This window comes from Lepidochelys olivacea (genome assembly GCF_965140295.1).
Source record: "Lepidochelys olivacea isolate rLepOli2 genome assembly, chromosome: 3".
NCBI classification, from domain to species: Eukaryota; Metazoa; Chordata; order Testudines; family Cheloniidae; genus Lepidochelys; species Lepidochelys olivacea.
In genome coordinates this window covers 131,719,346-131,732,889 of record NC_140413.1, presented here as the reverse complement: position 1 = coordinate 131,732,889, position 13,544 = coordinate 131,719,346, and the positions used below count along the sequence as shown (strand labels likewise).

At 39.6% G+C, this 13,544-nt stretch overlaps 1 protein-coding gene across 2 annotated transcripts in view; it reads right to left on the bottom strand.

The window, feature by feature from the left end:
* Window positions 1-13,544, bottom strand: part of NUP133 (nucleoporin 133) — a 69,054-nt gene that overhangs the window by 30,664 nt on the left and 24,846 nt on the right. For both annotated transcript variants that reach the window (XM_084624146.1, XM_084624147.1), the window contains exons 11-16: window positions 9,600-9,757; window positions 8,737-8,828; window positions 5,219-5,382; window positions 3,676-3,770; window positions 3,357-3,581; window positions 2,118-2,240 (exon numbers count right to left, since the gene is read on the bottom strand). In XM_084624146.1, the coding sequence (XP_084480272.1) occupies window positions 2,118-2,240; window positions 3,357-3,581; window positions 3,676-3,770; window positions 5,219-5,382; window positions 8,737-8,828; window positions 9,600-9,757 (857 nt within the window). The remainder of the gene's footprint in view (window positions 1-2,117; window positions 2,241-3,356; window positions 3,582-3,675; window positions 3,771-5,218; window positions 5,383-8,736; window positions 8,829-9,599; window positions 9,758-13,544) is intronic.

Genomic DNA, 13,544 nt, shown 5'->3' with positions numbered 1-13,544 from the left:
CATATGGTTCGCTACAGTTGTGTTACTCTGTTCTGACAATATCTTGGAATGTGATCCTATATTTCTGTAATATATCCATGCCAGCCCAGAAAGTTCAGAAAGCTTTTATCTAGTATGACACTTCTAGAAGCGGAGTCAAAAAGTCATATTGTTAAACAGATGATGGACATTAACTTTATGTAAAGTAGTCAGACTGAGTATGCCTTGTGTTGGCATTGCGGGATGGATTAAATGTGGATTAAGCTGTTTTGGATATTTTCCCTTTTTTGTGATACTGCCACTAACAAGGTCATATTCAGTAAGTGTTTTGTCCCTCTTGTTGAGAGAAATACTACTGTATTTGTATAAACTACTACAGAATGCATAAGGAGTGAGACAGGCAACTGGTGAGTTTTATTTTTCCCTGTTTGTGAATTTCCCTACGTATTTCCTTTTAACACTGTGCTTGGATACTGAAAGGAAGATGAGGCACCTAACGGATCCTTCTTAAAACTTGTTTTGTGCACTTTCATATTAATTAATGGCTAGTTCTTTTATTTGGCCATCTTGTCTATGAGAACTACCCAGGTTACTCTATTGAGCAGTAGTCAAGGATTTCCTGTGACTGAATCCACAACCACAAATGATTCCTGTACTATACATGAAACCATCTAACTCTACCATGAAACCATCTAACTTATTTTAATATCAGTAGTACTCATTTGTTATTAAACACCTAATACATATTCCATGGTTTTTGTTCAGCCAAGAAATGCAAATTACAGTTTTCTGTACTTTTTACCCTATCCTTCCACTCTGCTCTTCCAATATTTGGGCTGGCTGAAGTAAAAGCCTTGTTAAAAAGGGTTCCATATATGGCACTGGGGTTTGTTTTGTTTTCTTTTCTTAACTCTTGCAGCTTATTAATTTCTACTATAGACTGAGCAGGTCCAGAAGTTTACATGATTCTATTAGTAATATCCATATAATAAAATCCTACATTATACATTGTTTATTAGTACCTTGATAGTCTTGCACATGGCATTTGATATTTATGTAGCCTACATAAAGGACAAACGTAAAATTAGATTTGCAAAGTCAAAGTATTTCTTGAAGTTTCCTGTCCAGATATGCCTTCTTTATTGATTTTGTTTTCAACATTGCAAGTCCTTTTTCTTATTAATCACGTGGGAAAACTGACATACAATTACTTCACTTAGGAAAGAAAAATCAAATGCACAATTACAAAATGGATAATAACTGGTAAGGAGGATAGCACTGCTGAAAAGGATCTGGGGGTTAACAGCGTAATGCAATGTAATGCAGTAGCAAAAAAGGCTAATATAATTTGAGGTATATTAACAGAATGTTGTCCACATGACACGGAAGGTAACTGTCGGCTCTATCCAGCCTTCGTGGTGCTCAGCACTGGCCTCAGCTGGAATACTGTGGCCAGTTCTGGGCGCCCCTCTCCAGGGACGATGTGGACAAATTTAAGAGGCCCCAGAGGAGAGCAACAAAAAATGATAAAAGGTTTAGAAAACCTGACCTATGAGGAAATATTTTTAAAAATGGGCAAGTTTAATCTTGAGAAAAGACTGGGGAGGGGGAAAACGACACCTGATAATAGTCTTCAAATATGTTAAGGGCTGTTATAAATGACTGATCAATTGTTCTCCAGGTCCATTTAAGGAAGGCTAAGAAGTAATGGGCTTAATCTGCAGCAGGGGAGATTTAGGTTAGATGTTAGCAAAAACTTTCCAACTATAAGGGTAGTTAAGGTCTGGAATAGGCTTCCAAGGGAGTCTGTGCAATCCCCATCATTGGAAGTTTTTAAAACAAGTTGCACAAACACTTATCAGCAGTGGTCTACGTTTACTTGATCCTGCCTCAGAGCAGTGGGTTGGACTTGATGACTTCTCAAGGTCCCTTACAGTCCTACATTTCTATAATTTTATATTTAGAAATAATTCTTATGTTTTCTTTATTTCTCTTTCCTGTTTTTATAAAACAATACTGCATTTTCGACAACTTTTCCTTGCTTACTAATACTTAGAAAGTAGGGTTGGACTCAACTTGCTAAATTCTGGTCTTGGTTTTTTTCTTGAGTGTTTCCCTTAATCAATGTAATTTGATACCTTTATGATGTTATTCACATCGACAACTATCTGGGCCCATTCAATGGATTCAATTGGTGTATCCTTCAAGATTTGCTCCTCGTGATCTAATAAGCATTCAAAGATCGTATCTATCTGGGATACCTGTAAAACATACAAAAATATTTGTACTGAACACAAGCCTACCCATTATCAGGTGATGTGTGAGAGCCAAATGATTCCTATCTATGAAAACAGAAATATTAACAGGACCTTGATTAAACAGCCTACCAGAATACAAAAAAGTATTTAACATTTATATGGATATTGAAAACATCCAGTTATTTTAGCTGAGTTTTGGTTTGGTTTTTTTAAGGGTTATAGGCCCTCTCACTTCTGGACACAAAACAATTGGGTTAGGAAGAAACTCCCCATATGTGGAGGTTTTTCCATCATTGTCCATTATGGGGCTCCTTGTGCCTTCCTCTGAAACATGTGGTGCTGACTACTGACAGGAAAAGGATAATAGACAACACAGACAATTGTTTCAATCAGGTATCACAATTCCTATTTCCTCCACTGCTGACACCACTTTTCACTTCTCCTAGGGAGAAATCAGTCAGTCACTAGTTATTAATACTCTGTACATAATTCATCTAAAACTAAATCTAAACATTTTATTGCACATTGTTAAGATTAAAGAGGAAATCAATGTAAACTGGACACAACCAGAATGTAGTACAACTGGAATGTTTGCCTTAAAAATGTAATTGATTAATTGGATTAGACATACTGCATCAGAGAGAGCAATATATTATAGTGAAAGGCACTGAGTGGTTACAACTCATTCCAAGAAGGGAATGAAGAGATGAGGACATGAGAAAGCTTTATGAGAAAGAGGCCTAGCTAGAAGGCATTAGTGTCCTTCAGTGCTCTCCTGTAACATGGCAATCCTAGGATACAATTCTCTGATGAGAAGGGAAAACATGGCAGTCTTTTCATCCTTCCAATAGCTGAACTTGTTGGAGATCAGATTAGTTTTACTCTAGCCATAGGATGTCAGTCAGGATTCATATTTTAGTCGCAGATGCATGCAAAAAGTCATGTTTTAAAATGAGAGAAAATGCTACCAATAAAGTCTTAACAGGAGAATTCCGGAAAGTTAAATTTGTTTTAGAAGAATAAAGTCTTATATTACACATGAATGTATTTCAGTTTTTACAACACAACAATTCATCATGAAAATGGTTCCAATTAATCAAGGAGACTTCCTCGTCTTACCTCTCTAAAGAAAACATCTGCAGGGGTAAGACTTTGTGGAATATCACATTCCCTTTTGTTTAAAGCAATCAATATAGCAGTGTTCACCAAGTCTGGCAGTCTGGAGTGGTGGTTCTTGAGAACAATGGCTGCTGATAACTTTTCTGCATGTTCACAGAGCAACAATCGAGTTGTCATTGGCATCCCTCTTACTGGAAAACTGCCCAGACGTTCAAATAAGCCAACCTTTTATTAAAAAAATGTTAAGCAATATGCAAAAAATGATTAATATAATATAAAAAATGTAAGTGTTCATGCCACCAGAATTTTAGGACCGTACCTGATGAAGAAAGTCAATGAAGAAGGAATGGGCTTTCGTCTTATCCTCCAACTGATGAAGGAGAATAAGGGATGTATTGCTGAAACCAGCTGCTTCTGAAAGGCGTGTGTGAGAAGACAAGATTTTTAGCTAAGAGCACTTTTTATAAAGTCCATGGTATTGCAAGATGGAATTTAAGATCTCTTACATTTTGCAGCTTTTCTGTCTTTAATTATTACAAAAAAAAACGAATAAGAGCAAACCCTTGAAAAGAACATATCTGATACTAACAAAAACTGGACTTTTTTTTTTTTTAAATCAGATCACCTTGTTTTGGTATTAAAAGACTGAAAACACAACCTAAAACTAAGTTTCTGTAATATAAATAAAACAAATATATAAATACAGAAGACAGACAACATTAAAATGAAGATAACTATCTGAATCCTGATTAAAGGGTTTATAAAAGACCTAAAGCACCTCCACCACTGCACAGATTGTACATTCCATGCACATATGGGCTTAGCAAAGCAAAAGGAAATTGCTCCCTCTCCTTCACCCCCAGATGTAGCCATGTAATGCTGTTTTAAATATGGTTGGCCCAAGCTCACTCCTTTCCCTCAGGGTTTGAATCCCAGGATCCTGGTAATATTTGGGACACAAAGTAGCAAAGACTTTAAGGAACAAGTGAGTGGAGTGGAAGCTTCTTTGGGTATATCTGTGTGTTTGACATCCCAGTAGAGCTCCACTGTACCTTTTTATTGCTTTAGAATTCTCACAACTTCTACATACTCTATTATCAGAAGACTGCTAAGATGTGAAACTCACAAGAACAGTTGCGTCTGCAGTCTCCATCATGAGTAGGCTTATCAGGATTTTATTTTTATTTTCAAGTATTTATAGATTAATCAACTTAAGTTTTTGCATTAGCAGGAAATTAATACAGATAATGCCTTTTTTTCAATATGTTATCAATCCTTAAAAATTTAGTATTTGATATTTCATAATTTCTTATAGATTGCCAGGTAGAAATGACAGCAAAAAAAGCATCACTTGTCCATACATGCTACATATAAAACTTCCAGCAAAGTCCATGCTCAGCTCTGGGTAACTGCTGCCGGGAGATATAAAGGAAGGTCTCTTCTCATGGGTAGTTGCATAGGAAGGAGTGTCTGATCACAAGGTGGCCTGCTTTAGTGCTTCACCTACACGAGATTCCTCCAGCAGGGGTTGGGGAGGTAAGAAAGTGGCACTTAGCCTTTGCATGTAGCTCCCCCTGCAGCAACTGCTACCATCCTCTCTTCTTAGCATTACTAGAGAAACATCAGCACTAAAAGGAGTGAAAAGGAGCTATTTAGAGTAGAGGTTGCTAGGCGGAAACACAGTGGTCAAAGGCAAAAGCCTCTTTACCTCCATGAAAGTACACTTGAGAGCGCATAGCAAAAATTGTGGGGAGGTTGTTGGTGATTAGTTTGGGAAGAAGGAGTGAGGGTAGGGAAAGAAATGTCCAAGTGGTGCAATCAACATATAAACATATAAAACCCCAAATAATATTAAGCCTTACCTTCTGGTACAGATTCAGCCCATCGTGGGTCAGACGCAGGGTAGTCATCCACTAAGTCTACACTGATCTGAATTACAGCTCTATCCAGTTCAGTATCAGAATCCAGGTCTGCATTTGGTGGAAAGAGCTCAACAACCATGCTCTGTGCACTGATTACATCTTTTCTGAAATAAACGAGAAAGGCTGCATAAAACAAAGTTAATCAGAAGTGGCCAAAATGTTAAAAATTCTCACAACTAGCAGTGTTTTCTACTATCCTTTTTATGAAATTTGTAGGTTATAATTGCTAACACTGTTTGTACTGACCACCTTTAACCTGAGTTTTTAAAAAGCATCTCAGTATAATTACCTATTTCAAAGGGGTATTATCTATTTTACTGATGGGTAAGTAATTTACAGTCACTTTTGACCAAAAAAACCCTGATGTTTAGCTATGCATGCTGAATGTCTTTCCAGTAGCCAAGCTAACAGGAGCAGCCCACACAATTTTTTAATTAAAAAAAAATGTATGTGTCAAATGCTCCTCTTGGTTTGCTATTGGGGGCTACTATCAGTTGCAGATGGTCCACATGATATTGTAGGCACTCTCATCATACCATCTCCTCCAGACATTTATCAAGCTCAATCCTGAAGCCAGTGAGGTTTTTTGCCCTCACTGCTCCCCTTAGAAGGCTATTCCGGAATTTCACTCTTATGATGGTTAGAAATCTTGGTCTAATTTCAAGCCTAAACTTGTTAATGGCCAGTTTATATCCATTTGTTCTTGTGTCAACAGCAACACTTAACTTTAATAACTCCTCTCCCTCCCTGGCATTTACCCCTCTGATATACTTAGAGACAGCAATCACATCTCCCCTCAGCCTTCATTTGGTTAGGCTAAACAAGTCAAGCTCCTTGAGTCTCCTCTCATAAGTAGGGTTTCCATTCCTCTTATCCTAAAAGCCCTTCTCTGCACCTGTTCCAGTTCGAATTCGTCTTTCTTAAACATGGGAGACCAGAATTTCACACAGTATTCCAGATGGGGTCTCACTAGTGCCTCGTATAATGGCAATAACATTTTCCTCTCTCTACTGGAAATACTTCCCCTGATGCATACTAGGATTGCATTCGCCTTTTTCATGGCTGCATCCCATTGGCAGCTCATAGTCATCCTATGATCAAACAATACACCCAAGTCTTTCTCCTCCTCTGTTGCTTCCAACTGATATGTCCCCAGCTTATAGCAAAAATTCTTGTTAGCTCCTACGTGCATTACTTTGCACTATTAAATTTCATCCCATTTCTATTACTCTTGTTTTCAAGGTCCTCCAGATCTTCTTGTATGATATTCCAGTCCTCCTTCATGTTGGCAATACCTCCCATCTTTGTGTCATCGGCAAATTTTATTAACACACTCCCACTTTTTGTGCCAAGGTCATTAATAAAAAAATGTTAAATAAGATTGGTCCCAAGATCAAGTGAGGAATCAAGTGAGGAATCAAGTGAGGAATTCCACTAGCAACCTCCCTCCAGACTAACAGTTCACCTTTCAATATGACCCATTGTAGTCTCCCCTTTAACCAGTTACTCGTCCACCTTTCAATTCTCATATTTATCCCATCTTCTCCAATTTAATAATTTACCATTTGGAATTGTATCAAATGTCTTACTGATATCCAGGTAGATTAGATCTACTGCATTTCCTTTGTCTAAAAAATCAGTTATCTTCTCAAAGAAAGAGATCAGGCTGGTCTGGCAAAATTCAACTTTCGTAAAACCATGTTGTATTTTATCACAAATACCATTTATCTCTATATAATTAACTACTTTCTCTTTCAACATTTGTTCCAAGACCTTGCATATTACTGAGGTAAGACTAACAGACCTGCAGTTTCCCAGATCACCTTTCCCCCACTTTCTTAAAAATAGGTACTATATTAGCAATTCTCCAGTCATAGGGTACAACCACCAAGTTTAAGGATTCACTAAAAAGCCTTGCCACTGGGTTTGCAATTTCATGTGCCAGTTCCTTTAATATTCTTGGATAGAGATTATTTGGGGCCCCTGATTTGGTCCCATTAAGCTGTTTGAGTTTGAGTTTCATGTCGGATGTAGTCATTTCTACTTTCATATCCTTGTTTCCATTATCCACCTTGCCTCTACTCCCAAATTCCTCATTATCCTTATTAAAAACTGAGGCAACGTATTCGTTTAGGTGTCACCTACCATGGCTCAGGTTATCCATTCCTTCTCATATCTGGTACCATTTGATCCAATATCATCTTTCTCCAAATAATGTCTCACTTTCACTCGGTTTCCCTCATCACAGCTTCCATTCTGTCTCTTGTTCTCTTACTAATACCCTTGCTCAACCTGCTGTCACAAATCAATTCCCCCATTCACCTCTCTGGTTGCAACTTTCTACACCAAGAATGGAGCTCAAAGATTTCTCTCTTCCCAGACTAATTCAGGTCCTCCTCCTTGCATTTTAAGGATCTCCACAACTCAATTTCTTATCTCTTTGCTCTGCCTGACAGTCCCGTTCATGCACTTCTCCCACACAAATATCGGTCTCTCTCATGCAGGTCTTTCTTATGCCTGGAACCCTCTTTCTGACTCTCTCTTCCATGCCTCCATCCTCCTCTCTTCGAAGTCCTTTCTCCAACCTCTATTCTAGGAGGCTTAGTTTTATAGTTTTATAGATTACTTACTGTTTTCACCCTTAGGTCACTCCACCCTTTCCTGTGTTTATCTCCTCCTCTCGTTTTTGTCAATTTAGATCATACATTCATCAGGGCAATGACTATGTTTTGAGAAGCACTATGCACATTCATGGCACTGTATAAAAAATATCTTCTAAATACTGAAAATTTAAATGGAAAAATCCTGACTATTCATTTTATTTACATTCTTCCCTAACTTTCTTCACCAATGCCAGTTACAGAGAGAACAGACAAACAAAATTTTAAGCTTGAAATAGCTTTACTTTGTGTCAGTCAGATGATTAATACCAGCTCTGGTAGGTTATAACTGTAAAAATGACTATACAAGTCTGCTCCTTTCTAACATGGATCACTGTCTAGCTGGTTCAAGAATGCCAATTATTTCATGCAATAATATTTTTTTTAAAATTGGTTCTTTTTACAAAATCTCGTGATTTTTTTTAACCACAAAAAAATAAAAACTGAAATGTTTTTGAAAACCAAACTCAACATTTTAACCAATTTCTTGTGGGTTTTTTGTTTGTTCGGTTGATTTGGTTTTTTGGGGGACGTGGGATGTGTGTGTTGAAAATCCAGAAAAATTCAACCAATCTGAAAAGCATTTCAGGGTAAATAAAACAGCTAGTCAAAAAAAAATTGTCAACAACAATTTACTCAACAGTGTCCAAGATGTATACACACTTCTCTAGAAAAGGAATATATTAAACATGGGTACATGGTGATTTTTAATTAATCAGCATGAATTTTATCAAGAGAATCCCTTAATTAAAAACAAACTTGCCCTCTCTACTATATCGACATAGTGACTCCTCATACCTGCAGTACTGTAGAAAAGCAGCTTTCAATAATTTAGTTTTATCCTCTTGTGCTATAATCTCCATTCTACTGGTAGCATCAAATGCAGAACCCTGAAACGTAAAATAAAAATTTTGACCGAAGGACAGATAGGCAAATACAAACCTCATTATGGAAGGACAGTAATCCTTCTAAAAACAACAGTGGTTTAAGATTAAAATAGACATGCCAACATCTAAAGTTTTTATTCCTGTGGGATGTCCTTGCTGATCACAACAACAACAAAAAAGAGACTGGGGGCAAAGGTAACAGGATCACAGTTCAGAAGCTGTACAGATTGATCTAGCCAAAGCAATGGTCATAAGATCCCTCCATTATGAAGTACTACTACAGCAACTGACCCAAGAGGGTAAGATAAATGGGATAATGACCAATTCATTCTTCGTTATTAGCCAACTAAAGAACTGGTCAGCCCCATACTAAAAACCCAGCTTCCATCCCTCTCTAAAAAATTTTGAGCAAAAGATTCTACTTTAGAAAAATATTCTTGACTAGGTAACTAATCTGAGATTTTAAGTAAATGCATATTGTATAAAAGTTAAATATGGACATGTGAAAAAACTTTTTTCCATTCTAAAGAGTTGGTTACTAGATAAAAAAGGAGAATTAAAATAGCACATTATTCAAATGAGTAGAGCTGGCTGACAAATATCAATTTGACTGGGAATTTCAAAATATTCTAAAAATTGTTCTGGGTTTTGAAAATTTGTTTTCAGCTAGATCTATTAAAAAATTAAAATTTTCTGTGAATGAAAATGTGAGTAAACTCTAGGCACACTTTCCTTTTGCGTTATGAGATTCTGAATTTTCACACTAAATATTACCTCATTGTTTGGTCCAGCTACAGAAGATGACAGGGAATCCTCAAGGTCTTCAGGAAGCACAGATACATTTTCCCTAGAAAAGATGGCCACAAGCCCACTTCTTCTGGTGAAAAAAATGGGAACTCCGGTGTAGCAACCTGCTCCTAAAATGCTATCTCCTAACGGGAAAGAAAAACAGACATTTAATAAATAAAATGATCATATAATGCTGCATTCATAGCTTTATCTTCATGTAGACATTTACTAAGTTTTCCCATGAACCAGCTAACAGCAGTACTTCACAACAGACTTGATCATTCAAACAAACGATAAGACCCACTGCAGATTACCAAATGATATGAGGTAATAACTAAGCAAACAAACCTAATTTTAGAAAAAATCTAAAGCACAGATTTATAAAATAGTCTCACATATTAAAGTAAGTCCACCTTTATTTTAGGTTATACACTATCCTATCCTAGTAAAAGAACTGTACTATAAAATACTAATAGCAGACCTCACTACAGTGCTCCACTCAAATCTTTGATGAAAAGTGGAATGAAATTTCCACGTGGAGAGAGAGACTTATTTGGTTTGCAGAGAAGCCTTCCTCTGCAACAGGGATCACTTGCAGGTTTAAACAAGTATAAATGGTGAATTTCTGCCTTCTGCCCCTCCACCCCCACGAACATGATACAGTTCTGTGGTGACCTAGAATCCTATTTTCGACGTCTCCGACTCAAGGAATATTTCCAACACACCTCGGAACAACATACTAACCCACAGAGACCTTCCTACCAAGACTACAAAAAGAAGGATTTTGGATGGTCTCCTCCTGAAGGTTGAAACCACAGACTGGACTTCTACATAGAGTGCTTCCGCCGACGTGTACGGGCTGAAATTGTGGAAAAGCCCCATAACCTCAACCATGCAGAACACAATGCCATCCACTGCCTCAGCAACAACTCTGACATCATAATCAAAAAGGCTGACAAAGGAGGTGCTGCCATCATCATGAATAGGTCAGAATATGAACAAGAGGCTGCTAGGCAGCTCTCCAACACCACTTTCTACAAACCATTACCCTCTGATCCCACTGAGGGTTACCAAAAGAAACTACAGCATTTGCTCAAGAAACTCCCTGAAAAAGCGCAAGAACAAATCTGCACAGACACAACCCCGGAACCCCGACCAGGGGTATTCTATCTGCTACCCAAGATCCATAAACCTGGATATCCTGGACGCCCCATCATCTCAGGCATTGGCACCCTGACAGCAGGATTGTCTGGCTATGTAGACTCCCTCCTCAGGCCCTATGCTACCAGCACACTCCCAGCTATCTTCGAGACACCACCGACTTCCTGCAGAAACTACAATCCACCGGTGATCTTCCTGAAAACACCATCCTAGCCACTATGGCTGTAGAAGCCCTCTACACCAACATTCCATACAAAGATGGACTACAAGCTGTCAGGAACACTATCCCCAATAATGTCACGGCAAACCTGGTGGCTGGACTTTGTCCTTACCCACAACTATTTCACATTTGGGAACAATGTATACCTTCAAATCAGCGGCACTGCTATGGGAACCCGCATGGCCCCACAGTATGCCAACATTTTTACGCCTTAGAACAACGCTTCCTCAGCTCTCGTCCCCTAATGCCCCTACTCTACTTGCACTACATTGATGACATCTTCATCATCTGGACCCATGGAAAAGAAGCCCTGGAGGAATTCCACCATGATTTCAACAATTTCCATCCCACCATCAACCTCAGCCTGGACCAGTCCACACAAGAGATCTACTTCCTGGACACTACGGTGCTAATAAGCGATGGTCACATAAACACCATCCTATATCAGAAACCTACTGACCGCTATGCCTACCTACATGCCTCCAGCTTTCATCCAGACCACACCACACAATCCATTGTCTACAGCCAAGCTCTACGATACAACTGCATTTGCTCCAACCCCTCAGACAGAGACAAACACCTACAAGATCTCTATCAAGCATTCTTACAACGACAATACCCACCTGCTGAAGTGAAGAAACAGATTGACAGAGCCAGAAGAGTACCCAGAAGTTACCTACTACAGGACAGGCCCAACAAAGAAAACAACAGAACGCCACTAGCATCACCGTCAGCCCCCAACTAAAACCTCTCCAATGCATCATCAAGGATTTACAACCTATCCTGAAGGACGACCCATCACTCTCACAGATCTTGGGAGACACGCCAATCCTTGCTTACAGACAGCCCCCCAGCCTGAAGCAAATACTCACCAGCAACCACACACCACAGAACCAGTAACCAAGGAACCCATCCTTGCAACAAAGCCCGTTGCCAACTATTCATCATGCCCGTGCCACATCTATTCAGGGGACACCATCATAGGGCCTAATCACATCAGCCACACTATCAGAGGCTTGTTCACCTGCACATCTACCAATGTGATATATGCCATCATGTACCAGCAATGCCCCTTTGCCATGTACATTGGGCAAACTGGACAGTCTCTACTTAAAAGAATAAATGGACACAAATCAGATGTCAAGAATTATAACATTCCAAAACCAGTCGGAGAACACTTCAATCTCTCTGGTCACTTGATTACAGACCTAAAAGTGGCAATTCTTCAACAAAAAAAACTTCAAAAACAGACTCCAAGAGAGACTGCTGAATTGGAATTAATTTGCAAACCGGATACAATTAACTTAGGCTTGAATAAAGACTGGGAGTGGATGGATCATTACACAATGTAAAACTATTTCCCCATGTTTATTCCCCTCCCTCCGCTGTTCCTCAGACGTTCTTGTCAACTGCTGGAAATGGCCCACCTTGATAATCACTACAAAAGGTCCCCCCCACCCCACCCCGCCCTCTCGCTGGTAATAACTCACCTTACCTGATCGCTCTCATAGAATCATAGAATATCAGGGTTGGAAGGGACACCAGAAGGTCATCTAGTCCAACCCCCTGCTCGAAGCAGGACCAATTCCCAGTTAAATCATCCCAGCCAGGGCTTTGTCAAGCCTGACCTTAAAAACCTCTAAGGAAGGAGATTCTACCACCTCCCTAGGTAACGCATTCCAGTGTTTCACCACCCTCTTCGTGAAAAAGTTTTTCCTAATATCCAATCTAAACCTCCCCCACTGCAACTTGAGACCATTACGCCTCGTTCTGTCATCTGCTACCATTGAGAACAGTCTAGAGCCATCCTCTATGGAACCCCCTTTCAGGTAGTTGAAAGCAGCTATCAAATCCCCCCTCATTCTTCTCTTCTGCAGGCTAAACAATCCCAGCTCCCTCAGCCTCTCCTCATAAGTCATGTGTTCCAGACCCCTAATCATTTTTGTTGCCCTTCGCTGGACTCTCTCCAATTTATCCACATCCTTCTTGTAGTGTGGGGCCCAAAACTGGACACAGTACTCCAGATGAGGCCTCACCAATGTCGAATAGAGGGGAACTATCACGTCCCTCGATCTGCTCGCTATGCCCCTACTTATACATCCCAAAATGCCATTGGCCTTCTTGGCAACAAGGGCACACTGCTGACTCATATCCAGCTTCTCGTCCACTGTCACCCCTAGGTCCTTTTCCGCAGAACTGTTGCCTAGCCATTCGGTCCCTAGTCTGTAGCTGTGCATTGGGTTCTTCCGTCCTAAGTGCAGGACCCTGCACTTATCCTTATTGAACCTCATCAGATTTCTTTTGGCCCAATCCTCCAATTTGTCTAGGTCCTTCTGTATCCTATCCCTCCCCTCCAGCGTATCTACCACTCCTCCCAGTTTAGTATCATCCGCAAATTTGCTGAGAGTGCAATCCACACCATCCTCCAGATCATTTATGAAGATATTGAACAAAACCAGCCCCAGGACCGACCCTTGGGGCACTCCACTTGATACCGGCTGCCAACTAGACATGGAGCCATTGATCACTACCCGTTGAGCCCGACAATC